Source organism: Mastacembelus armatus, chromosome 3 (genome assembly GCF_900324485.2).
Source record: "Mastacembelus armatus chromosome 3, fMasArm1.2, whole genome shotgun sequence".
Classification (NCBI taxonomy): Eukaryota; Metazoa; Chordata; class Actinopteri; order Synbranchiformes; family Mastacembelidae; genus Mastacembelus; species Mastacembelus armatus.
The window spans coordinates 10,466,548-10,493,999 of NC_046635.1; the positions used below are offsets into that span (position 1 = coordinate 10,466,548).

Genomic DNA, 27,452 nt, shown 5'->3' on the forward strand with positions numbered 1-27,452 from the left:
ATTTCAGATTTACAGGGAATTGAATTCTCTGCTGTGTATTTTGTGCCAACCAAAAAGATCAAACCCTTTTGAAGTGATTTTGTAGCACATGATGATATACTAAATCAACAAGGGTGATAGGATTTATCACCCTTGGTAATAGAATATTAAGAAAATATACAAATTTCCTACCTACAGTCATTTTAAAACTGAAAGTAATGTTTGACACAGGCACTAGCACACGATCGGGAAGAGAGGTCAGCTGAAAGAGGAAGTCTATCGAAATGGGAATAGTGTTTTGTTGAATTTTTTTCAGTCAAAAATCTGAGCATACAGAGGCGCTCTTATTGCATATATTTAGATGTTTTAGAGACGGAGTTCCTTTTGATGAAAGTAGGTTTCCATGTATATTTAATGGCATGGTTTGCCAAGCTCTGCTTGAATGTGGATGGTAATGAGGACTGGCATGTTGAGAACAGGCTGCCACTTGTCTCCTCCCCAGGTGCACATAACAGCACAAAACCACCCCATTTCTCAGCTTTTGCCTCGCATTTGTCATTACAAACTCACGATATCGTTTCCATGAGTTTGTACTTTCTAAGTGCAGTGTGCATGTGTACATTAGTCTGCATGTTTGTTCATTGTTCTAAAACATCTCCTTTTTAAAGGCCAAATCTTTAGTGCCTCTGAGAGTTAGTCACAGCATAGGCAAAGGAAAAGACACCTTCACTAAACTGAAATCACAGATGCGGTATAATAAAACATGCTGCAATGCTGCAGATAGAAAAAAGCATAACCAAGTTCAGACAACACACTAATACACATACAGAATGCACCTAAAGGATATGTTCACTTTTTAAAAGTCTGTCTGAAAACAATAGTCACATGCCCACAGGTTTTGTTCCCATTGACTTGCATTAGGAAGGTCTATCTTAAATGGCCAGTTTAAAACAAACCTGTTTCAGTGTTCCTACTGTATGGACACCTGACACCTGTTTTAAGACATAAAAAATGTGAAGATACAGCTAACACATTTTTTTTAGTTTTAGCATTCTGATTGCACATATTACTAAATAGCAAATACATTCCCTATATTGTATATGGTGCAGTGTAGCATCACACTTGTATGATGGTTGTCTTGTTGGAATGTGCACTGCATTTGTTAGGGTACACATTACACTGGTAAAGATTTTTCTTAATTTGTTTTATATTTTTGCATGTTTATTCTAGTCACACTATATTGAACTCTCAGGCCACACTGTGTACATTAGAAATTCGACTTTGGACCGTTAGCAGATATTCCTTTACACGCTGTTTTTGTTAAGACTTAAGTCACAAATCCACAAAAGGCACACATAGTTTACATCTGTTATTTTACTGTTATATTACAAATCTTTGACATATTTACATTTAGAAAATATCTATCCTTTTCAGATTTATTCCAACATTTTCCCACAACTATACTGCTGAATCGCATAATAAACCTACAAACCTGAGACACTAAAATAATCACAGCAGGGACAGTTTCAGAAAGCTTGCTACACAGTAGCAAATATGAACAAAGTACAAAAACATACTGGACCCATTACATTGTTTAAATCAACGAAAATCTGACTGTACTGTATTTACCACAAAATATACTGAATATACTGGGTTTTCAAATTTGCAAAATATCTGCCAACTATGGCTCATCCTGTAGGCAAAATAAAATGTTTAACATTTACGATGTGATGTCGCCCGGTTATCAGAGGACATCGAGGTGCTCGAAATAAACATGCTCAGCGACGCCGCAGTTCCTCACAGAATGGTGCACAGAAGAAACAACTCCATCCAGTCTGCTGTGCCATGCACTCCAGTGCTCCTTCCAGCAGTCGATCATAAGGAGCTACTAAACAGCACGTTTGTAATGAACCATTTCTGTCCTGTGCATTTCTGCAGAGCCAGTTGGTAGCCAAATTCATTGTCACTGCTCACTACCAGCTCAAGGCATCTCTTTGATTTTCTGTTCTGAATGGATCCTCCCTGAAAAGTTAAAAGCAAATGGTTAAAATTTTGCTGGGCTCCAGAAGAACAATTTGTGTGCACAATACAACTTGCCTCTTTTTAAACCCACACACTGCTTTGAATGGATATGGATGTGAGTTGCCGAATTGCCCTAAGCTCTGCGTGTTCTGGCTGATTCACACTAGCATCCTCATTGGGCCCACCAGATAGCATCAACATGGTCTCAAGGCAAAAACAACAATGCAATTGCCAGCTTTCTAACAAGCAAGCCTTAGATTTTTAGAGACCATTAACCACACAAAATACACAGAAAAGACACAAAACAGATAGATCAGAGACAAATAGATGTGAAGTAGAAGTTAAAAGCAAACACCTAATAACAGCCATTTATGGGAATATAAACTAAAGAGAACCTGGAGGGAGAGCAAAACCTTTAGTGAAGATTCAACAATTGACCAGCTAAGACAGCTGTCTGAGTCGGAAGAGAGTAAGCAAATCAGCTCAGCAAAAATATTCCTGATGAAATGAAAAATGCTTTTCTCATTACAGTGTTAGGGCTGACAAAGAGCAAGTGAATGAAGAAGAGGCCTCTAAAATTCAATACAATATGGAGAGAGTGGTGAGAAAAGAGCTCTTTCCAATACGACAAGAGGATGCTGATAAATGTGGGGGAAAAAGACTTAAGAACTGGACAGGTTGTACAGACTGTCAGCTAAATTATTCTTTCTGTATTTACATAAGGCCTTGGACTGTCTGGGTGGTCAAAGAGACATTTTCTCTAGATAGCAGATTGGTATTAACTGCTGAGAATGAACTTTTATGAAACATTATGTAAGGATGCTCTGAGCCAACCTATACTTAGTGCAGTGTGTGACACAATTAGGACAAACTAAAAGGTATCAGCTAGATGAAATCAAACCTCTTTCTAATTTTTTCTGAAATGAATCTCTACTCTAGGTACACCAGCTTTTGACTCAGTTGTAAATGAGTGAGCTGCAAAGATGATAATATTAGAGTGCACTATTTTATGATGTGATGACTACACCATCTCCATGACGACTGAGCAGCTCCATCTGCCGAAGAAGCACACAAGATGTGTTTTTTAACTTCAGAAACATGTTAGTCGGACATTCTCTTCTTAAGCTGCTGTTTGCAAAGTCAATGATGGACCTTCAAGCTCAGTCATTATGAGTGTTATTTGACTGAAACAAGGACACGAAATAACTTACTATATTTATTTTGTCTTACAGTGTATACCAGAGAACAGTACCCCGACTAGGGAATACTTCAACACTTGTGAATGAGACAAAAAATGTATTGTGATATGCTTTGATGCAGACACAGCACTTGTTTTCTATATCTGGATCAGATCCTGGATGTGTGCAGTGCAGGAGAGTGCCTGGGCCTGCCAAGGTGTAAAAACAAATGCATGCTAAAACACCTGTTTAGGCTCTATTCAGAGATAGCCGCATATTACTGGTCAGTCCAGCTTTGGCTCCTAGAGGTGCCAGGGTGCTTTGTCATTGGAGTTATAATATATATTCTTTGCATTTTCATGTAAGACACCAGGGGCAGTACATTGATGCAGTCGTTAGCACTGTTGCCTCACAGCAAGTAGGTTCAGGTTTCAAGTCCACGGGGCCTGACTGTGTGGTCTTTCCATGTTCTTCCTGTGTCTGCGTGGGTTTTCTTCAGGTACTACAGCTTCCTGCTTCAGACATGCAGGCTTGGGGACTTTAAATTGTCTGTAGGTGTGAGTGTGCTGGCTCTTTGATAGCCTGGAGATCTGAGCAGGGTGTACCCCACCTCTCATACAGTGTTGGCATCAGCCCCCCTGCGACCCTCAACAGGATACATGGTGGGCATAATGAATGCATGGGTGGACTTTAAACATGTAAGTTGTATTTCAATTCATAGATGTAGACATTTCTAATTTTAGTCCTGCCTACAAAGCTCTGTTTGACCCCTGATTCTTAAACCTGAGGAATAGCCATCAGTAAGTTCAACACCAGACCTATTTGAATCTTTGAACGATTTAAAGATGTGGGTGATGATTTAAAATCTCTGGAATTAAAGTAAAATCCAGAATACTGTGCACATCTGGAGCATTAGCTTATACAAGGAGCTACTCCAAGTCTTATTGAACATTTTGTTGCTGCTTCTGAAAACAGGCTCCAGCAGTTGGCTAATTAATGCGTACATGTAGCATGTGGGAAGGTAGTTATTTGATTTAGGATGCTATAGTTTACTTGGGTTTACATTAAATTCGTTATGCTATATACAGAACAATAGGGATTTTTTTTTTTTACAGAACAATAATACAGGCATCACCCACACATAACCATAAATCACACAGGGAAACAAATCATACAGTCCCACCTACTTAATATGTGTTTGCCTTTCTAATCAACACCTCCAAACACACCAAATCTTTACATGCAAACACCCAATTAATTTCTTTCCAAAATCAAGACCGATCACAATCACTTCTTTGTGACTGTGTCTTTACAAAGGAAATTAAGCACTGTTTGCATTTCACTGGAAAGAACAATATATTGAACTGTGCGACATTTGAATAAAGCTTAAAAAATACTTTTCTCTCTCTCATTTGTGAAGTTCTCAGTTTCACAAAGTTGCTGTGGCTGGTTCCCAGCAATCTATTTCTGTTTAAGCTTGACAGTTTCACATGTGCAGCCAAAACTGTCAATAATTGATGCCATGTTTCAAAAAACGTGATATGCTCCAGCCCTGTCCCACTTACTAAATTATACAGAGTTAACTAAAATAACCATTCAGAACTCGGTGTGAGGATAAGTGACATATAAGTTCAAGCATGTAAAGTCTCTTCATTGCTAGTACTGTCACTGTCAAAAAACACAGACCGACCTGTAGCAGCCGGTCCAAAAAACGTCTTACCATGAGGCACGTTTTGTAATTTACACATATTAGCGTAAAAGAAGAACATGAATCTATAATTAACACTGTACTGACAGCACTGCAGACCACAGTGTGAAGTCTTTTGAGGGCCCAATCAAAGAATGCTGTAAATCCCATTCACCCGCTGTCATGGGGCATTTTTCGAGGTGGCTGCTTGTTCTGTTACAGCACGGTATGCAAGAACAGAGCCGCTAATGAAGAAAGACAGTCATTTAGTTTGGGTGGCTTTTCATGTCTAAATGAATTACAGGATTAAGGGGGACCTCTGGTCAATCAGTACATTAACGAACATGATTAAAAGCTACCTCCGGTCACATCCAACTGAGACAGAGCAAAAACAGCACACTGAATGTTAAACTCGTGTTTTCTGACAGTGTTTAAGGCTGTGTCATGTGTTATCACCTGAGTGAAGAGCCAGTGCAGCTTCATGCGTTTGGCTGCAGCATAGCTGCACTCGACAAGGCGAGGTCTGCTGTTCACATCCACCAGGCACTTGTTGTCATCGTCATCAACGGTGGGACTGAGGAGCCCGACGTGAAGCTGCTGTGTATTGGTGTAGTACACATTCTGCAAGAAACAGGACATCCTTCTATGAGCTGGAGTTAACTTTGAATTAAAGTAAGGGGCCATACAGGCAATAAACTATGCAACGATTGAGGCTTACCCTCTCATGACTATAAAGATGAGGGTGATATACATACACTAAATGTGCATATTTATACCTCATTCCTGAATGGAAGACAAGGAAAGACAAGTCAAGCAGAAGAAGCTCATTGTTAATACTCGGAGAAATGGACTCTTTCCCAAATGCTTTTTTAATGGGCAGCTGTACATACTGATTGTACTTGTATTGATTGTTGTTCGTATTTACTGCTGTAGACCAGCTACAACAGCGAAATGCTACTTACAGAATGATGCATTGGTATTAACGATATGTATAATAATATATATATGCTGTATAATAAATGATCATTCATAGGGGCCCATTTTCTGTATGAATCGAATTGACCTTTCCGTTTGACACTTTTGCAGATGATATTATCCTTTTACTTAAGTAGAATTTTTTTCTTTGTTTGAAACTGAGTTCTTCCATGACTGGCAGCTTAAGACAAATAAATGAACAAAAACAAACACATTAACAGGGAGAACACATGAATTGGTTTGTAGAATTCAAATGATAAAATCAAAAGAAGAGGACAAGGGAGTTCAAATCCTGTCAGAGAAAAATTGGATGGAGAGCAAACAATTATACAGGGGCTCAAGGAGCAGGGTGAAGATGCGCTCAGATTCAGTACCCCGTCAATTTTTTTTTTTTTTTTTATTAAAAATAATCTGGGCCATGTTTGCTTATTCTGATGCCTTACTTGTACTCTTATCCTTCTCTTACTCTAATCTTACTTTTCTGATAAGGCTGAAACAGCCTCCTGCCTCTTTCACACCAGGCGTTAAACAGTCTGACAATTTATTTATTTTTTTCATCGTACTGCTCATTTTTGGAGTGATGCAGACTGCCAGGCCGTATGTGACTGAGGTTTCTATTGTTGCTGTGCTTAACTCAATATGTTTCATTACTGTTTGAGCTGACGTGCTGTACTGTATGTGTGCTGACAACATGGTCCAGTAAATTCATCCATGTACTGGACTGGGAGCTTTGTAGTGCTCTTCTTTCATGTGTGCCTATTCAGTTCTCTTTAAGCATGCAGATGTACTACATTAGTTGCAGCATCTCAAAGTCTAGTTCTCCCAAGGCATTATCAGTGAGACGCAGTTGGCACTTTTGACTGACTACAGCATACATTTGCAACGGTCTGTATATCCATATTATAGAGAAAATCCACGGTTAATTTTCTCTTGATTTTGTACGCTAAAAACTAAAAAAATAAAGCAGGCGAGATTTGTTTTGCATTTGTTTTGTTTTGTGCTACTCCAATAAAGATTTCTCCTGACTCAGTTTTAATTTGGACTGTGATGTAAATATCAATACAGGTGTAATGAGTGTGAAATGCCCAATTCTTAGATTCATTTGAAAGTGGTAATGTAAGATCAAGCCTCACTTTATAAGACAAGTTTACAACTGTCACAGCAAGGTTAAACAATCTCTGAAAACAATCTGCTGAGACATAATGGGATGGAGGAATCAATAAGAGATGGGGGAGGCTGGAGAAAGTAAATGATAATCAAGCTGTGCTAACATTTGAAGACACTTAAACTCCCTGTTGTTTAGGCTAAGATATATCCTGAATACGTAGTCCAGAGATCCACTTCTAAGAACACTGACTGATGAAAAACAGATAAAATAAGCAAGAGGCTGAAATCAGGCTTTTGTGTCTGAACCTGAACATTTTACTGTTTTTCTCTTTAATCTATGTGTCTGCGATAACAGCAAAGTAAAGATTTTGACATTAAACCTGAAGAAACTAGAGACAGAGACAAATGCTTGTGTACAATAAAAACACAGGGTTTTTACATTGTGTTTCATCAATAATGTGGCCTTTTCTTCTTAGCTGGATTCACTTGGGACATGTCATCCCTAAATGGAGGTCTGTGAACGATGGGGGGAAGTTTAATATGTATTTAAAAAACATCAAGGACTTTTTCCATAAAGGACAAAATAGAAAATCTGATGATGTTTTATGAGGCAAGGCTACTGAGTTTGATCCAATTTGAAAGCAGAGGAAATGCAAGTGATTTTTCTTCAAGATGGAACAGGTTTTATTAAGTAAGAAAAACCCAACATTGAATTAAAATGCAAAGGTGATACATTTTAGGTGGCTATATGCAACATGCTGGTCCAGGGAGAGAAGGCTCAGGAGTGGTCTTACCTGAGGCGTCATCCCATGACAGAGATATAGGATTGGGACGTTGTCATTGTCGGGCCCCTGGTCCAGACACAAGTCAATCTTCAGAGAGTTTTTCAGCTGACAGACAAAAAAACAAAACAAAATATAGAATGACAACCAAACATACACACAGACACACAGATAAACAAAAAATACAGTTTGTTTGGAAGGAAAATCTGTAATATGTTAGTGATTACATAGGAGCATAGGTTACCCAGAAATTAGCCATGATCAGGTAAAAGTATACATCTAATTAAGTTGTTCACATCTGTTCTGTCTTACTGTGAATAGTCATTTCTAACTTTGAGTAGGTGCATAGAGATGCAGACCAGTGTTTCAGGTCTATGACAAAAACAAACAAATTCTGGTACCCCATAATTTGTTCACCTCAGCAAGTGGTTTGACAAAACCACAAAGAAAACTGTAGTGACACAAATGGGATATCACTTTCGAGGGATCTAGTCTCTGCTGGAGTGCATTTGCTCTCACACCAGGAGATTTTAGAACAATAGAAACTGAAAACATGGATGTTTCAATGTTTGTTCAGGCTTAATTCAAAAAGAGGTTTTACAGATGAGTCAAAACAACTGGAAACATCCCATTGCAAAATGGGTCACAAAAGCAAGTGGCAGCAGACATGACGCATGACTTGCTGATAACCATGCTACATTCAAAGAATAACCAAGATTATATTCATCCGGGTAGTTGATCTTAATGAACACAATGTTGTCACTAGTTCATTTTTATATCGCATACAATATTAAGTCACATTACAATGCTTTCAGGTCTTTGTATAATTTAACGTGGTATAAGTTAGTGACCCTCCTAAGTAGCTCAAGTCAAATTCACCTATAGCATTTCTATAGCATTCTGTCATTAGGTTAAGAACATAGTGGCAAATATTCTCTGAGGTTTAAAACACAGAGGTTTGTGAACTGTATAACTGTAAGACATTTAGGCCATAATGCTGTATTGTTAGGATAGTAATATTCTGTTTTCTTCTTCGTTCTTATAGTGTTTTCATGGAGCTACCAAGGAGCTAACTGTAATCAATAAGGCTTCTGTGAGCCATCAGTCAAACAGTAAGACTATCACTCAGCTGGAGATGCTGCAGAAAGTAAGGCAGCTGAGGTGAGTAAAACATGATGTACTGAAGCATAGTGCTACCTGTTTTTGATGTACTATGAGTAGAAGTAAAAAAAAAAAAAATTCCTGATACTCTGTGGTGTCCAGGCCACAGATGATAATCTAATGCCAAAACACAGTAAGAAGAAACTGCATTCACCACCTGGTCTCTTCAACTCTGCAATGCATCATTTTTATTACAGCAGAAAAAAAAAATTTTTTTATCAGACTGTTACCATCTAATGCCAGCATCAGGCAAGTATCTTTAGTGGGATTCACATAAATATAAAAGAATATTTTATATATAAATATAAAAGTGTTAGAAGATTGAAACACCTTAGATGTAAATTCATTTCTGTGTAACAAAAAAAAAAGTAAAGAGGAAGTTTTATGCTTCATAAACGTGACTCAGGCTTTGAGGCCCACAAGGTTAGTCATGTGCATCATGACAAAGGTCTGCCTGATTGCAAGAATACAAACTGCACCATAGGGAGCTGCAGGGATGATGGTGTGTGTGAGGATTGAATTAGGTAAAGATGTAAGATCAGAAGAACACAGTTAGAGATGATTCAGCTCCCCTCGGCTCAGGAGATATTTACTTCTATCTCATAATCAGTAAATCCACAGGCAGCACATGGTCCCATGCAACAGCTCAGGTCTAAGCATTTCTAGTGAGTGGGATAAAATATTAAATATGTAACAATAAATGACACCTGTGGGGACAACATTCACTTAAGAGTCACAGTGAAACTGCAGTTCTAGTGTCTATAGCTTATTATGTAATGTGACACATTTTGAATGAAAAGTAATGCATATCTGCATGGAGGTTAGTTACAGTACTAAAGGGGTTTACATCAAATCCCTAAGATTTAATTGAACTGCCCTTATATGGGTATGACTTACTGCATGTGGAGCAGTAGTGAGACAAAGACATCCACATTTTTATACCAGGAGGAGGAAGAACTGAATAAAATAGAGCTCAACCAGTTCCTGGAAAAGTAAACAAAGAACTTGCTAGAAGATCTTTGCCATAATAGTGGCATGGCCCTAGAAATTGCAGTGTCAGTCTTTTGGTCAGTTCACCAATTACGGCCAGGCTGAAATATTTCAAGAGCTGTTGTATGGAGTGCCATTAAAATTTGTTTAGACATATGTAGTTCTCAGAGAATGGGACTTTTCCTCTTGCACCACCATGAGGATGACAATTATTGTTTTGACTTACTGATACTTACTGTAATAAGGCCAGTGTAGTTTTTTGCTATATCCATTCAAATTTGTCGCTTTTTATAAAAAAGCATTCACAGTCACTGTGTCATTGTGTATTAGGGTGCATCATGGTGATGTGAGGTGGGAGGACTGTGGAAATAAACCTGTTGGGGAACAACTATGGATGGGCAAATAGAAACACCGGCAGAATGCTCTCTTGGCTGTAATTTTTCGGGCTTCTCTGACTAATAATACTCTGCTGCAAAGCCCTCTAATGGAATATGTATATATACTACAATTTTAAAGTAAGCTTCTACTAATTTATATATTTATCCATCTACAGTGTATTAAAGTCCATCACAATAATCCGACAGAAATTCTTGATTCAATAATATTTGAAGGCAGAAGGAAAGAGTCAGAGTGGCTGCAGCAAACCTTGTCTTTGGAATTGCTTGTGTTCCTGACTGCAGCCACCCGGATCCCAACACAGGGGATTAAAATGATTTGTTCAGGCATGGTTTAGCCTTGTTTTGGCTTTTGCAGACACTGAATTGAATTTGGGATAAAGAGAGAGGCGGTGACTTACAACTCCATATGCGATGGTGTCACTGTACATCCTCATCTCAGGGTAGATGTTCACTAGATACCATCGGAAAGTTTTACACTGCAGCCTCTTCCTCAGAGCCTTCCTCTCAGAGATATCGCCAATATCAATCCCTGAGTCCTGGATTCAAACAGCCACACACACGCACACACACGCACGCACACACGCACGTACGCACGCACGCACGCACGCACGCACGCACGCACGCACGCACGCACGCACACACACACACACACACACACACACACACACACACACACACACACACAAAGAACATAAAATTGATTAACAGTGGTTTGTGAAGAAGAAAATCAGATAATGCACCATTGAGGAGGTTTGTGCATCCATTTGTTGAGTATTGGAGTAGCCTCTATATGGTTTTGATTTTTACAATTTCCGGCTTGAAAGCCATCTACTGTACTACTGCAGCTTAAACATCACACAGCCACAGTCAAGGCCAGACTCATGTTACCAGTAATGGAAAGGATATTTGTTCAGGTACTGAACTAAACTATATATATATATATATATATACACACACAGTGGGTACGGAAAGTATTCAGACCCCTTTAAATTTTTCACTCTTTGTGTCATTGCAGCCATTTGCCAAAATCAAAAAAGTTCATTTTATTTCTCATTAATGTACACTCAGCACCCCATCTTGACAGAAAAAAACAGAAATGTAGAAATTTTTGCAAATTTATTAAAAAAGAAAAACTGAAATATCACATGGTCATAAGTATTCAGACCCTTTGCAGTGACACTCATATTTAACTCACATGCTGTCCATTTCTTCTGATCCTCCTTGAGATGGTTCTGCTCCTTCATTGGAGTCCAGCTGTGTTTAATTAAACTGATTGGACTTGATTAGGAAAGGCACACACCTGTCTATATAAGACCTTACAGCTCACAGTGCATGTCAGAGCAAATGAGAATCATGAGGTCGAAAGAACTGCTCAAGGAGCTCAGAGACAGAATTGTGGCAAGGCACAGATCTGGCCAAGGTTACAAAAGAATTTCTGCAGCACTCAAGGTTCCTAAGAGCACAGTGGCCTCCATAATCCTCAAATGGAAAAAGTTTGGGATGACCAGAACTCTTCCTAGACCTGGCCGTCCAGCCAAACTGAGCAATCGTGGGAGAAGAGCCTTGGTGAGAGAGGTAAAGAAGAACCCAAATATCACTGTGGCTGAGCCCCAGCGATGCAGTAGGGAGACGGGAGAAAGTTCCACAAAGTCAACTATCACTGCAGCCCTCCACCAGTCGGGGCTTTATGGCAGAGTGGCCCGACGGAAGCCTCTCCTCAGTGCAAGACACATGAAAGCCAGCACAGAGTTTGCCAAAAAACACATGAAGGACTCCCAGACTATGAGAAATAAGATTCTCTGGTCTGATGAGACCAAGATTGAACTTTTTGGCGTTAATTCTAAGCGGTATGTGTGGAGAAAACCAGGCACTGCTCATCACCTGCCCAATACAATCCCTACAGTGAAACATGGTGGTGGGAGCATCATGTTGTGGGGGTGTTTTTCAGCTGCAGGGACAGGACGACTGGTTGCAATTGAAGGAAAGATGAATGCAGCCAAGTACAGAGATATCCTGGAAGAAAACCTCTTCCAGAGTGCTCAGGACCTCAGACTGGGCCGAAGGTTCACCTTTCAACAGGACAATGACCCTAAGCACACAGCTAAAATAACAAAGGAGTGGCTTCGGAACAACTCTGTGACCGTTCTTGACTGGCCCAGCCAGAGCCCTGACCTAAACCCAATTGAGCATCTCTGGAGAGACCTGAAAATGGCTGTCCACCAACGTTCACCATCCAACCTGACAGAACTGGAGAGGATCTGCAAGGAAGAATGGCAGAGGATCCCCAAATCCAGGTGTGAAAAACTTGTTGCATCATTCCCAAGAAGACTCATGGCTGTACTAGCTCAAAAGGGTGCTTCTACTCAATACTGAGCACAGGGTCTGAATACTTATGACCATGTGATATTTCAGTTTTTCTTTTTTAATAAATTTGCAAAAATTTCTACATTTCTGTTTTTTTCTCTCAAGATGGGGTGCTGAGTGTACATTAATGAGAAATAAAATGAACTTTTTTGATTTTGGCAAATGGCTGCAATGACACAAAGAGTGAAAAATTTAAAGGGGTCTGAATACTTTCCGTACCCACTGTATATATTTTTTTTACTTCATTATATTTTTTAGATTAAATGGGTGGCTACGAACATTTTTGACTTGCAAAAAGAAACAGCAGAGGCATTTCCTTCTCATATGATTTCATTTAAATACCTACTTGTTTAAATTCATTTTTTTTATCATGATCTCTCAGATTTATTTTGTGACCTAACCTTGAAGTAACTGTGACAGTAAAATGTAACTTATAACACTAATGCATCGGTAACAATTTAATAATGCTTCATATCATAAACTGTAATAAACTGTACTGCATTAATCAAAAGTACTGATCTTACACAGAATGAGTACTTCTACCTTTGAGTGAGTTGATTTCGAGTCTCCTGCCACCACTAGGTTTGATTCATAAAAGCTGCACATTGTAGCATTGAATAGGATAATAAATGCAGTTTTATTTAATTAAATGCACTAATATTTAACACTTTATTGGTACTTTTTCTAAAGTTAGAGTTCCACCATTTACCATTGCATGTTACCATCTACTCCATGCTGTCCATTGTATCTCATCACCGGTGATTCACCTATTTTATACTCAAAAGCTGTGTGGGTACAAATGTTGCTGACATGGCTCTCTGGTGTTCATAAACTTCAAAATGTGAAAAGCAGGTTTAATATGAACACTGGCACTGTGTTGATTTTTACATTCTCAGGGGTGAATTAACACTGACAATTTTGCTGTGTAGTTAATTCGTCGGGCTAAAGCTGGGGCTAAATTTCATGCTTCTTGAGTACAGACTCTGCTAAATGCCTCATTATTGACTGAATGAATTGCCTGCAGATGTTCATCTATTCATAATGTGGATTTACATATTGAAGCAGATTATACAGCAGAATAAAAAAAAAAATCTTCATTGAACAAACATTTGACTTAGTCTTTGAGGGACACTACTTTTAACATAAGAAATGGTGTGACTATTACTTGTTTTATTGTATTGAATCCCACTCAAAACCAAATAAGAATGAATTTGTATTTTTTTGTATTATAGCCTGTGTTGACACTTCTTTCTGTTATGAATATATCTTACAATGCAATAAATAAAGAAATGAAAAAGATCATTTCTGCATCATTTTTTTCTCTGTATTATTTATTTTATTCCCAAGTGATAGCTGTAATCCAATTATATTTTATAATTTTGTTATCATTTGTCCATTGAATTTTCTAACTTACAGTGTCTGAGTTTAGACCGTTTTATTGAATCATATTAAGTATTTATTTATTCTGTGGCACGTATTTAATTCAGGCCATTCGGTAAGTGATGAGAAATCATTTCATTTGAGCCTTCTGAAGGTGTCAGGGGCCTGGCTCCTCTAAACAGCTGCAGCTGATAACAGATGACATAACCAACCCCATAACATTTAGATTAGGTAGCTACAGAGTTGCCTGGTGGTCCTGCAGATTTATCACGGTAACATCTGATATAATGTGTGTGTTTGTGCCTCACTTTTCACATGTGACAGACATAAACTGTCGAAACAACAAATCCTGTGCTTTGGATACGTAAATAAATCCAGCTATAACCACAGAAGGTTCTGCACCTTACACTCTGCACTTTATTGCAGACCTTGTCCATGTCCGCAATAAAGTTTTGATGATGATGATGATGATGACAAAGCGACTGAAGCTCTCATTGCCATGTTTCTATTAGGGATAGGACAAATGATCAATATTGCAATATACTGTGGTCTTTTGTGATATAAAGGTGCTTACAGTATAGTGTGATGTGCTTACTTGGGATACAGAGCCAGAGCCAACATTTCAGCTATTCATCAATTATGCCTGTAGCTCGTTTAGATAAACGACATCAGAAAAATGGGACACGTGAACATACTGAAAAGCATTATAAAGCCAAAAAATTTAGCACCGTACCTGTCTCTAAAGCTGAGGAACTGAAACAATTCTGTCATGTTTGACAGCTTTTGAGGGCTTCCTGACATAAGAAAGCATTTTGCAATTTTCTCTTCTTCAGTTACACAACCTAAGCCTTGTGATTTTGGATTTTAACTGCTAGTCAAGAAAAAAACATTTTATGAAAAGAACAGATTGCTTTATTGCAATAATCAGATTTGTATCCTGTCCAAATATTGTTTTTTTCCTACTTCAAGAAAAGATTGTTCAGAGTAGTAAAATGATCCTCTACTGCAGCTCAAAATATTCTCTTGCAGCTCCTCATTGATACAGAGTGGAAAAAAATATAGCAAATGTGGTGGTTATCTTAATGGCCTAGTGGTTAAGACACATAGTGTACCATATAACTTCCATTTCCTGTTTGCATATCTTCTCTAACTCATCTAGTGAAGGCCACACACCAAAAGATTTAAATCTTTAAAAAACTGTGTATCCAAATGATCTTCTGATTATATGCTGCTCATTAAAATTTCTCAAACTGATGCACTAAAGAGTGGTAAACTTGTATTATTAAAAATGTAATAAAAGTTAAGATTTTAAATAGTCTTAAATATAGTTACACATTTCTGTTATATAAAAAAGAAAAATCAGGGTACTTTTACATGACCAGACAGAGATAATTGCACTGCTAGTGATATTGTGAATAAAATATTGTAAAAGTGTCGTCACACTGAGACCCACACTGTCAATCTGAATTCACCATTAAATATGTATGATCTGTAACTTGCACTTATTTAAAACCCACATGTTGAACATGAGCACTCACCTCCAGGGGAATATTCCAGGCCATGTACACGTGGCTTTTAAACTCATCCATCCAAACCTCCGCAACTCTCAGGGCGTTTCGCCGCACATGAGACGTTAGATCTTCAGTGTAGGGTTTATGAGCACGTTCGATGTGGGCGATGCGAGCACAAGGCAATACCTCAACACTGCCGCCGCACTGCCACACCTGCTTTTAAACATGACAAATGCAAAAAAGAGAAAGCTGTGATTCATCTGGAGTAGAAACCCAACACTGTGTCTGAGTGCAGCTGAAAAAGCTGTGGAATCAGAATAATTAAAAGTCACAATACATACACATAACCTTAGAGACATGAAACAGCTGTGCCAAAGGCTGCTCAGATGTTGCTATGACATACTGCATATGCCTTGCACTCAATGCTTATTCAAGCAAGGTGCTGAACCTTCTGTGGAGCACTACAAATATGGCATCTGAAGTTAACTTTAGAAAGTAAAAAGTTTCAGTGGAGCGCAGTTCTTGTTTTGTCATGGAGCAAAAACTTATGAAAAAAGTAATTTTCCTACTGGGTTGATTCATTACATTGTTAAGAAAAATGTGAGCTGTGAAACTGTATTCTTTTCACTCATCTATTTTTCTAACAGTCAATGTACAGCTATTTTTCCCTTTCTTGTACGCTTTGTAGCTTTTTTATTTTTTATTTTTTGCTTGAATCTCAGTTGCTCAGGCCTGAGAGTAGTTGGGGGATCTCCACAGTCAGTGGAGCAGCCTGTGATGGCATCGCTACCAGGCTGCTTAAAGCAAGTACTGTGCAAGACAACAAGCAGAGGTCCTTCATTCCCTCTGCAGCCTACCTTATCACTGACTGTGAGGAGGGAGTCCTCGTGGTGGGAACCTTTAATATCCCAGTGCCCATGAGGTGAAGCCTGAATACATGGTGACTAAAAGCCAGTGGCACTAACTCCTCACATAATGAAGACCCATGGGAGGCTCCAGATTCCAAGGCAGGAATCTCTGAAAATCATTCCCGTTCAGTTTATATGCAATGACACTTTATGTAAGAGTTTTCTCAGATTGCTTAAATCTTTCCCATATTTTCTTTATCATATTATGCCTTTTTACATATTGCTGCTTACACACCTAATTAGAAAATTAGCCCTTTCCATATTTTCCTCAGTGCATTTCTGATCAATCTGTAATCAAACATTAAAAGAGTTGGTTTTGTGTTATGGATATTTATGTAAAACTCCTTAATTAATTTTCTTATTTACCTTCTTTTCTGTTTTTTAGTTTAATTTACTTGTTATTTGATTAACATCAATGCTTAAAATGGATATGAATTTCTCACTTGCAAAATTACAAAATAAGAATTCAAACTTGTAGACAAATAAAACAGGCCGCACAGTGCTGCTGATTCGCATCTGAAGAATTTGAATGGCATCTCAAAGCAATTCAACAACTCCACAGAAGCAATGGAGATGTGCTCTTCTGGTTATATGCTCCCATTTGTATGGGGTCATCAAAGGAGATGTCACCACCAGAGTCTTTGGAAGATACTCAGTCGCCACTTACATGTGCTGGGCTTGACATTAGTTCAGGACACCCTGTGTTTTACTATAAATATGATGGAAATCATATGCCCTGTCCTGTTATGGGAAGACCCAGTAGTGTCACGTTCCTGTTTTAACATCATGTGCCATTTCTATCAAAAAAAAAATGTTGGCAAAACAGTATTTAATGGTGATGTGGTAATGATGAATGAATAACATAACCCTATGCCATAAACTGTGGGCGAGTCAGGGACACTAATGATCGGACATGGTCTGTAGACCTGATGGCGAGTTGTCACTAAACAAAGACCCCCCCTCTGTGACTTGTCAACACTTTTCTTGATCAAACAATTTCATTCAAAAGGAGAAGAGAGGAGTAGTTATTCAAATTTGTTTGCAACAGTAAGCCCTGAACTTGTTGGAGGTCCCAGACTAATTTAACATATTCAAAGGATTGTGTTTGTTAACAGGCAAGGCTGAACATGTTCAGTATTTCTTCTGGCAGGAAAATGATCAAAACATTTATTGAACAGCAAAGAATATGAAGCTATCTGAGAAACATCTTGGTTTATTTATTTCACACTTATAAGATGGATGCGAATTTGAACTCTCCGCATCTCAGTATGAGTAGATATCTTGTGAGTAATATCAAATGAAAGGCCTAATGCCTCAAGAGAAACTGGTTCATTGTAGCAGACTGAGTGGTGTCCTGGCACCACACTGGAATCTTAGATTACTGACTCATATTCCTATTGATGTGCACATTTCAAAAGCAGATCAGTGACATAACTTTATCAGGGGAAAAAAAAAAAGTGACTTCAACCGCATCAAAGAAGCACAAAGTCAAACAGCTCCACATACTGTAATAATTAAATATTATCATTTAAAAAGCAAAATGGTCTTCTCATTCAACTGTGAGAAGCTTATCTACATTTCCAACTGCTGGTCAAATAAAACAGTCTGTGCATTTTCACTGTTTTCTGTATCAGTGCTGTATAGCGGTGCTTTCAGCTAACTGCTAATGCCACCATGCTCACAGTAACAGTGCTTCTCTCTCATTGGGGTAGCATGTTAGCATGGTACAATTTGCTAATTAGTACTAAACTCAAAATACAACTGAGGCTGATGTGATTAATCTTGCATTTATTTTAGTAATACATGACAAATTGAAATTTGGCCTGATGATGGTGCAATAGATGAAAAGTAATGAGATCATCCATGTCGAACAATTTCCCTCAAGGGATTAATAAAGTATTTCTGACTCTGATTCCGTTACATGAATATCACCCTAGAGCAGTACTAGCCTGGATAAAAAAAAAAAAAAATAAACGAATGTGATATTTATTGAAATCAATTTGTGCAATCAAACTTTGGAAAACTTTAAATTTAGAGAAACAACTTCTTGTATGCTACTTGGTTTAAAAAAAAAAAAAAATCAATTCCCCCTTCTTTCTTCAGTGTCAACTTTCTTTTCTGGCAGTGAAACAAAGCCTCAGAGTTTTTGCTTGCATTACATCTGTAATGCTGCTTTTTTTTTTCTCAAATTAAGTGCAACAAATGTTTCAAGACCCAAAGCTACCCCTTACCATGGAAGGCTGTTCAAATTATACCAACTTTTTACAGTTGAATATTCCTGATTGCGGACTCCCCTTGAATGAACAATCCCACTATCTAATTTGCATCATGACTCAACACAGCACAATCTGTTTTCCAGCACATGGCTGAAGCAGAGAGCACAGCTCAGCAACACTGCAGCAAACAATTACACCACACTTTACTCCAAGCCCGTGGCATGGTCCTGGATGACAAAATGCACTCCACAGCCATGCTGTCAAAAAGTGGTAAAATAGCTATTAGTGTTACAAAACCTCTGACACTTCATCATGTCATTCAGAGGTGGTATCATACTTCATCCACACTGTGGTGCAAACAAATCACCCCGCCATCACCTTTAGTTCATGTTTGAGTCTACTTTGTGTTATTAAAAGTCAGGTCCTCACTCCACCCCAGTCTCCCTGACTCCACAGCAATGGAACAATCTCTGTCAGGACAGCACAACCACTCCCGTCCCTTGTAAACTTAAAGCTCATGTCCTTAAGAAAAATCTCACGTCTCCTGCTCCCTCTTGTATCACACCCCTTTCTGCCATATCCTCCTGAAAATATGCTCCTGTCTAAATTCGATCTTCCTCGCTCTCTAGCTGTTCTTCCTCCAATTTCTTTTTGTGGAAGTTTTCTGGCAGAGAAGCAATCTCACATTACAACAGTGTTTGCTTAGATCTATTATCAGGGCACCATCAGCCTGAGCCTAAGCTAATTTTACTGCTGCCCTCATCATAATTTGCTTTGGATAAGAGCTGGAGCTAAATGCCTTTAATGTAAATGTAATGTGAGTGAAAGTGCTTTATTCATTTTTCTGTCTGCAGTGGTGCCAGTTACTGAGCAGAGAGTCTAGTGGCTTCAAGTGGATTTGGATTGGGGTGTTCACAGGATTATTTAAAAAAAATCTTTAGGAATATGAGCCATAATGTTGCAGTTCTGTGGTGCAGCAAGATGCCAAATCAAATTACAGAAAATATATTGTCAATGTACTTTTTTGAATGTCATGAACGTCCAGAAAACTCTAGGTTCTGTATGGTTCTTTGCCTTAAAAGTACTCCACCCAAAATCTATCATTAGAGTGTCAAGCCTGGACCCTTACAGGCTTAAAACGTGGCTGTTTGTGTTTCTCTTCTTCACTAAGAACAGCAGCAGCTTGAGGATGTGTCAGTTATAATGAATTCCAAAAATTTCCACAGCAAAGAAAAGGATCAGCACACAGGAAATGTCTGATTGTTCTACTGGCAAAATGCACTTCCTTGTTAAGCTGTCCTCAAAGTTGTGTATTTCCCACAAGATGCCAGTAGAAATGACTTCAGCAGACTATTAACGTTACCCCATTTTGGATTGGTAACTGAACACATTTTGTACTAATATTCTAATAATAAATGCACATGATGAGGAAGATGTATAAAGATATTTCCAGAAACAGCTCAGAAAAGATTTGCCTCACTTAATAGTAATTTACTGTATCTGTGTCATGTGAGCTTCACCATTGCCCCACCCCTTTAGGAATTAGGTCCTTTTTCTATTCACTCTGACTTGTCCAAGCTTTCTGCAACATGACAATCAGCCACAATTCCCTCTGCTGTAGGGGAGGTAAATCAGATACTTGGGGATTTATATGAATTTCCATTTTCTTCTCCCACATTTCCCAGCCTCAAAAAGAAACACCTTAAAATACACAATGCATGAGGCAAAAACCTTTCTTTTGGCACAAAAACCTATTGTGACTCCTTATTAAACTGGAATACATGCAATTTCGCTGTTTAGAACAAAAAATGAGGGGCAAAGCCTTAGTAAGTATCCCCCAGAGTCAACCACCACACAGACAGTGTTAAGTAGCCAACTGATAAAATTAACTTGTGACGGTCATACTTTCAGATGACGCTGATGATGGTCAAAAATTAATTGTTTTGAAAATCCCTTTAAACCTTGAGCAGTAAATGAGCCTCTTTTCTCACTGTAAACTGTAATGTTGCATGCAAAGGGTGCAGTAAAGTGGAGCTTATTATTACCACATTAGTTAGAGCCCCCTATTTATTGCTCTAAGATATTATTGTCTATTAATACCATATTACAAAAGTTTAACCTAATTCTCACTGTATTTAAAGACTTTTGCCCAAAGTATTACCTGGTCACTTCATTATTTTATCTCAAATAGTTAATACCAGTCACTGAAGTACTACTCATTTTTTAATCATTAAGTCACGGAATAAAAACTAATAATGTATTCCTAAAAACATTTGCTATATAGTATGAACTGTACACATCCAAGCCCTTCTTTCATAGAGCCCTCTGTCTCAGTGAAGAAGGTGAACATACTCCAGACACCAGCGGATTTAAAAAAGATGATATGGTCTGGTTTCAAGCTGGGCAGACTGAGATCTTTAGAAGCTTGAGTTCATGCATCAGTCATACCATGAGTCATCACTGCAAACTGGAGCTGGGGTTATGATGAGGTAGGATACATACATATACTTACACTATAAACATCATGCCCCTTAACAAAAACTGATCAACAGTTAAATACCACTAGATGTAAATAAATGAGTATATCAACTATTTTTGCATATTTTCTTCAGCAGGACACCATAAGCAAAATAACAGAGGAAGGGTTCATAAACATTTAGGTCTTTCTTCGTCACTACATTTAAAATCAGTTACGTAAATGTGAGATCTATTTTTTATTTTTTTTATTTTTTTGCTCAAAACAATACAGAAATCTAATAAAAATGTTATGCAAACTGTATTCTAAGAACACTATAGCATAACCAAAACCTCTTTTGCTAAGTCAGTATGAAATATTTGTGTTACAAGCATCTTGGTAGCTTGTGATGTGAAAATGTAGTGACAACTTGTCGATGATAACTGTCAAACCTGAAAAACAAAACAACAGAAGGAAACATACTGTACGCTGTTACAAGAAAACCTCAGGAACTATTTTTCTCCATATATTCCTGTGGTTTACTGTGCTGCTTAAGAAATTTAATCTTTGCATTTTATGCTTGTTTGTGTATCTGAAGTTATCTTGCTTTTATCTCCCCACAATACCTCCTCCAACCTTTCGGAAACTAATTTGCTTTAGATAATGACCTAATATATCCCACTGCATTTATTTTGTATTTCCTCTGAATTTTGTGATAATAAAACCCTTCACATCAAAGCACAGAGTTGCTTTTAAGGTAAAGCTTAGCTCCCTCTTTGCTGCCCACAGCACAGTGCAGACAATCAGCAGACAGTAGCCACGGTATGTGTCTGCTGTCTGAAAAAGGGAGCACATTTCCCACCCTCTCGACTGTAAAGTCTAGCTATTTACAGACAGTCTTATATAAACATGTAGGAGAAGTGAGGTGTGACACATTTCCACCACTGTCCTCCAGTCTCAAACACACAGTACACAGGGCAGTACAGTGCAGAGTTATTACACAAGTGATGCATTTCTAGCCTGAATGCTGTGTTTCTCATACTTGACATCTGAGTCCCAAGCTAGAACTAAACTTTTGTTGATGTGAGCAATTCACTTCATTCCAGCCTCCTACAGTCATGCCATTCACTGGAAATTTCATATCATAAGACCATATAGATTAAACAAAGAAACCCCAACAATCTTTACACCTTTAGTCTCGATAAATGCCACCAGATCTATAGGCAGCCTCTAAAGATGCTGAAAGACTGAAATCCAATTGAACTCAGACTTTAAGCAAATTTCAGTGCAGCCTGACTTGGATCACCTACCGTACGAGTGACGTATGTCTATGTGAAAAACATGAGCCCAATCTGCGGTGGTAAAACATCACCGTGACAACAAAACAACTTCATTTTTAACAGTTTTGTCTCTAGATCCCTGAAATAAAAACCAAAAAACTTCACCAGCTGAAGCATCAAACTATGAACAGCATTAAATTGTGAAATCAATAATCTCATCCTTTTCGACTATGACTATAGTTGTCAAGTTATGCTACAGCTAACTCAATAATGAACACTTATATCAGTGTCTCTGCTCAAATTTAAAGACTTAGACAAGAATTGTATTTCAGTACACCTGTTCAACTTTCATTCGTAACATTGGCTTATGTTATGGCTATCCTACAAAAGCTTTACAAAAGCATATCTGTCCATCAATCCTCTATACTGCTTAGTCCACTCAAGGCTGTGCGGGGCTGGAGAAAATTCCAGCTGACATTGGGTGAGAGGCGGGGTACACCCTGGACACATTACTAGTCTATCACAGGACTGACACCTAGAGGCAGATAAACACTCACAATCACATTCACACCTATGGGCAATTCACAGTCACCAATTAGCCTGACCGCAAACTGCGTGTCTTTGGACTGTGGGTGGAAGCTGCAGTACCCAGAGAAAACCCATAGGGAGAACATGCAAACAGAAAGACCCCATGGTTGAACAGGATTCAAACCTGGAAACGTCTTGCTGTGAGGCTGCTCGTATATAGAAATTAAATATGCATATACAGTTGAACTGTGAATGACAAACTGGACAATACAATCTATATTCCTTTTAACTGACAATGACATTTAAAAGAAAAGTATCAGAGGATCACTAGGCTCTTGTTTTTTTACAGCATATCTAATTAGAGCAGAACGAGGAGAAGGCAAATGTCTCTTTGTGGACATAAAAAAACAAGATACTGTCAAAACGTCGTTTAATTTAATTTTTATGTGTACAAAAAACATTAAAATAAATTCTAATACATAAAATCATGATTTTGGTTTGTTTTAAAATTTGTTTGTTTTTTAACAGCTTTTATGATAATTTCTCAATTCTGGGAGCACTGCAACCCAATCCCCAATCTCCTCCTCCTCTACTGAACTGTGATAGAAACAGAAATCCCAATCCTAGACTAATTAAGCCACAAGTACCAAATCAAAAAATGAATGGCTATATGGCTTGCTGCTTCAGATATAAGACAAAATAATACAGTCAGTATATTTTTTGTTATTTGGGAGAACCAAACTTTGAAATCCTTAAAATCTCAACAGTGATATTCTTACAATGATTGCCCATGTTGAGTGTTAATGCCCATCTCCAACTCCATCATCTTTTTATTTTTGCTGACCTTCACTTGACTCTGCATGTTGCACTTGAACGTAAATCACTAATAAAGAATAAATGCATATAAATTTAATTTGTAGGAGGCAGGGCTCCAGTAATCCATACAGATGGCCATGTGAAGATTCCGATCCTTGAATTATTTATGTACCACTTAATATAACATCCCATTGAAGGTTTTAGAAGAGATGCTGAGAAGGTTCTTGACTGGTTGTTTGTGTTATCCAATTTTCCAGCAATACTGGAATAATAGAGATGCTAGAGCTAATACTAGCCTAACTGCCTGCCTCTTGTTTTTGCAGCATATCTGATCCATGTTACCACTGCATAGTAACCGGCTGCCATTGATCTGTGCAGAAAAGTCTTTATGTAATATAAAGTATCTGTAATCCAAATCTAAAGGTTTGATAAAGTGTGCATATTGAAATCAAATAAGCAACTAAATTCAAACTGATCTGCCCTGAATGAACTGGAAATTATAGAGATTTTGTTTAAAACAAACCCTGCCATTTCATACCTAGACCCAAAAGCCTAGATATGATTTATGTATTTTTTTCAAAAATGATTCTGTGACTGCTGTAAAGCTGTAGACTGATTCTACCTCTGTAACCCCATAATTCAGCTGTTTTAATGACAAGCATGTCTTGGCACATCTACAGTGGTGTGAAAAAGTGTTGGTCCCCTTCCTGATTTCTTATTTTTTTTGCATGTTTGTCACACTTCAGTGTTTCAGAACAAATTTAAATATTAGTCAAAGATAACACAAGTAAACACATCATGCAGTTTTTAAATGAAGGTTTTTCTTATTAAGGGAAAACAAAATCCAAAACTACATGGCCCTGTGTGAAAAAGTGTTTGCCCCCCCGTTAAAACATAACTTAACTGTGGTTTATCACACCTGAGTTCTACAGGTGATTTCTACAGGTGAGTTCTACAGTAGATTTAGTCGACTAAAATCTTATGCTATTTAGTCGACTAAAACTAGACTAAAACTAAAACAAAGCAGATGACTAAAATATGACTAAAACTAAAATTGCATTTTAGTCAAAAGACTATGACTAAAACTAAATTAAAATCTGCTGTCAAAATTAACACTGTTTGGAAGGTGTGTGTCCCATTACGTTTGAAGTAAAAGTAACTCTGCATTTCAGAAAAAGAACATCATACCAACAGTAAAATATGGTGGTGGTAGTGTGATGGTCTGGGGCTGTTTTGCTGCTTCAGGACCTGGAAGACTTGCTGTGATAAATGGAACCATGAATTCTGCTGTCTACCAAAAAATCGTGAAGGAGAGTGTCCGGCCATCTGTTTGTGACCTCAAGCTGAAGTGAACTCAGGTTCTGCAGCAGGACAATGATCCAAAACACATCAGCAAGTCCACCTCTGGATGGCTGAAGAAAAACAAAATGAAGACTTTGGAGTGGCCTAGTCAAAGTCCTGACCTGAATCCGATTAAGATGCTATGGCGTGACCTTAAAAAGGCGGTTCATGCTCGAAAACCCTCCAATGTGGCTGAATTACAACAATTCTGCAAAGATGAGTGGGCCAAAATTCCTCCACAGCGCTGTAACAGACTCATTGCAAATTATCGCAAACGCTTGATTGTGGTTGTTGTGGCCCAACCAGTTATTAGGTTTAGGGGGCAAACACTTTTTCACACAGGGCCATGTAGGTTTGGATTTTGTTTTCCCTTAATAAAAACCTTCATTTAAAAACTGCATGATGCATGTTCACTTATCTTTGACTAATATTTAAATTTGTTTGATGATCTGAAATATTAAAGTGTGACAAATATACAAAAAAATAAGAAATCAGGAAGGGGGCCAACACTTTTTCACACCACTGTATACTGGAGAAATCCTACAAGTTACAACCACTTGATAGGTGCTTATTTCCCAATAAAAATCCTGCTCTCTAAACTTGCATGAGCACAGTTCTGCTGTGTGCATGTGAAAAATCTCAGTTTCCTTACTCCTCACAGTTGTTATCAGCACAAAAAAGTGTGAATCTGAGATCAAGATCAACATTCAGACATGTTGGCATGTTATACATAAAATCCTGCAGACAATATAATGCCTTCTGGAGTAAAACATTTCAGACAACTGTCCAGCACATTCTCTATCTACACAATAGTCCTTATTAACGCCTCACACTTGGACAAAAAGCAGTTTACTGAATTTGAGTGGAACAGTATGAAACCATTGTCTGGAATGTGTTCAGGACCCTGCCCATGGTGCTACTAGAGGTCACTGTCCATACAGTATGTCATTTGTGCCAGCAGGTTATTACAAGCGACAGTAAAGCTGTGCCTGAAATCACTCACTATTTAATATTAATGTGTTCACCACCATTTTACTGTGGTGTCCGAATGCCGAGTGTGTAAATTTGTCTACTATATCTAAAAATCCCACAGTGGAATATATTCTATAAACAGTCCCACAATGCAGTGCTCTGCTTTCCACCACTGAGCAGCTCTGCAGGTGTTTGTGATGATGATGATTAGTAATTGTCTGAAATCTCTATTTAACTGCTCACTGCTGAGTGTATATTATGTAGAGACTAGTGACCAATTAGGAAGTTTTATAGGTGACATAGTATATAGAGTGACACAGTCCCATCATGAAGAGGCTGAGGGGTATGGATGTGCCACAAAAACACCGGACTCTTCTCTCAAGGTTCAATTAAAGTGTTCAACAACCTTACATATTTATTATTTTCACCATGACAACCAAGGTTATTTTAACCCAAACTACAATCTTTTTCAAAACTTCACCTAATTGTTTTTGTGCCTAATGAAGCTGGGACAGTCTCATAATTGCAACTGTGTGTTTATGATTGTTTCCATGGTGAGAAAGGTTCGGTAAGCAGGCCGCTTGAAGGGTCCTGTGGGTTGTATTTGAAGGTGAGGATAAGCAACTTTCATATTATCATTTAGGTTTGAGGACTTGGACTCCACAAGTTATGTTAATAGCAATTTTTTAGTTCCTGTGAGTGTGTGGGGTGATGAATATGTAAAGCATACCATATCCATTTTTATGTGACAACACACAGTAAATATATCTCCGACCAGGGAAGAATGAAGCCATTATTAATAAGTGAGTGGAAGAGGAGATTAATATTGCACATATCGCAACCAAAACCTGGCCCAGCAGGTTTGCTGCAGATGCTAGAGCTGTCAAATCTGACCCCTTCACTCCATAGGGATGCTGTTGAAACTTTAGTATTCACTCTCTACTGCACAAACTCTGCTACCACAACTCATCCACACTGCAGCAGCCAGTCTTTGTTCACACTCCCCAAGTCCTCCTACTATGTATGGCTTCCTCCATGGCATGTATTGTAAAGAGAAACCACATTCACTGTTCAACTCTTTCTTCCTTGGATAAGGTTTGTCGTTGCTCCAGGCAGTCTTAATTTTCCAACACAATTTTAATGATTTGATTTCCCCGTGTCAGTTGCAACAACTAAGCTCCTAACATCAGCACTATTATCTGTTTTTTTAATAAAACGATCAACTCAACACTATTTTGTGTGGGAGTAATTTTGCCTGGTTTCTCATGTAGTTAAGGAATCCAAAAGAAAATTGCAGTAGCTATTATGGTGAAATGTAATACAGCACTTGTATAAAGTACTTACTTTGTCCATATAGGCAAACGGTGTTTATGCATATAGTGGTATGTATTTCATGTAGATT

The 27,452-nt window shown here is 38.2% G+C and overlaps 1 protein-coding gene across 2 annotated transcripts in view; it reads right to left on the bottom strand.

The window, feature by feature from the left end:
• Nucleotides 1-1,335: 1,335 nt before the first annotated feature.
• The window catches only part of galnt18b (UDP-N-acetyl-alpha-D-galactosamine:polypeptide N-acetylgalactosaminyltransferase 18b), a 75,169-nt gene continuing 49,052 nt past the window's right edge, over nt 1,336-27,452 (bottom strand). The window contains exons 7-11 of one of the 2 annotated variants that reach the window (XM_026320540.1): nt 15,562-15,747; nt 10,678-10,815; nt 7,743-7,838; nt 5,323-5,487; nt 1,336-2,001 (exon numbers count right to left, since the gene is read on the bottom strand). In XM_026320540.1, coding sequence (XP_026176325.1) covers nt 1,855-2,001; nt 5,323-5,487; nt 7,743-7,838; nt 10,678-10,815; nt 15,562-15,747 — 732 coding nt within the window. In that variant the 3' untranslated portion in view covers nt 1,336-1,854. Of the gene's footprint in view, nt 2,002-5,322; nt 5,488-7,742; nt 7,839-10,677; nt 10,816-15,561; nt 15,751-27,452 lie in introns of both variants that reach the window. The other variant, XM_026320539.1, reaches the window with a different exon arrangement.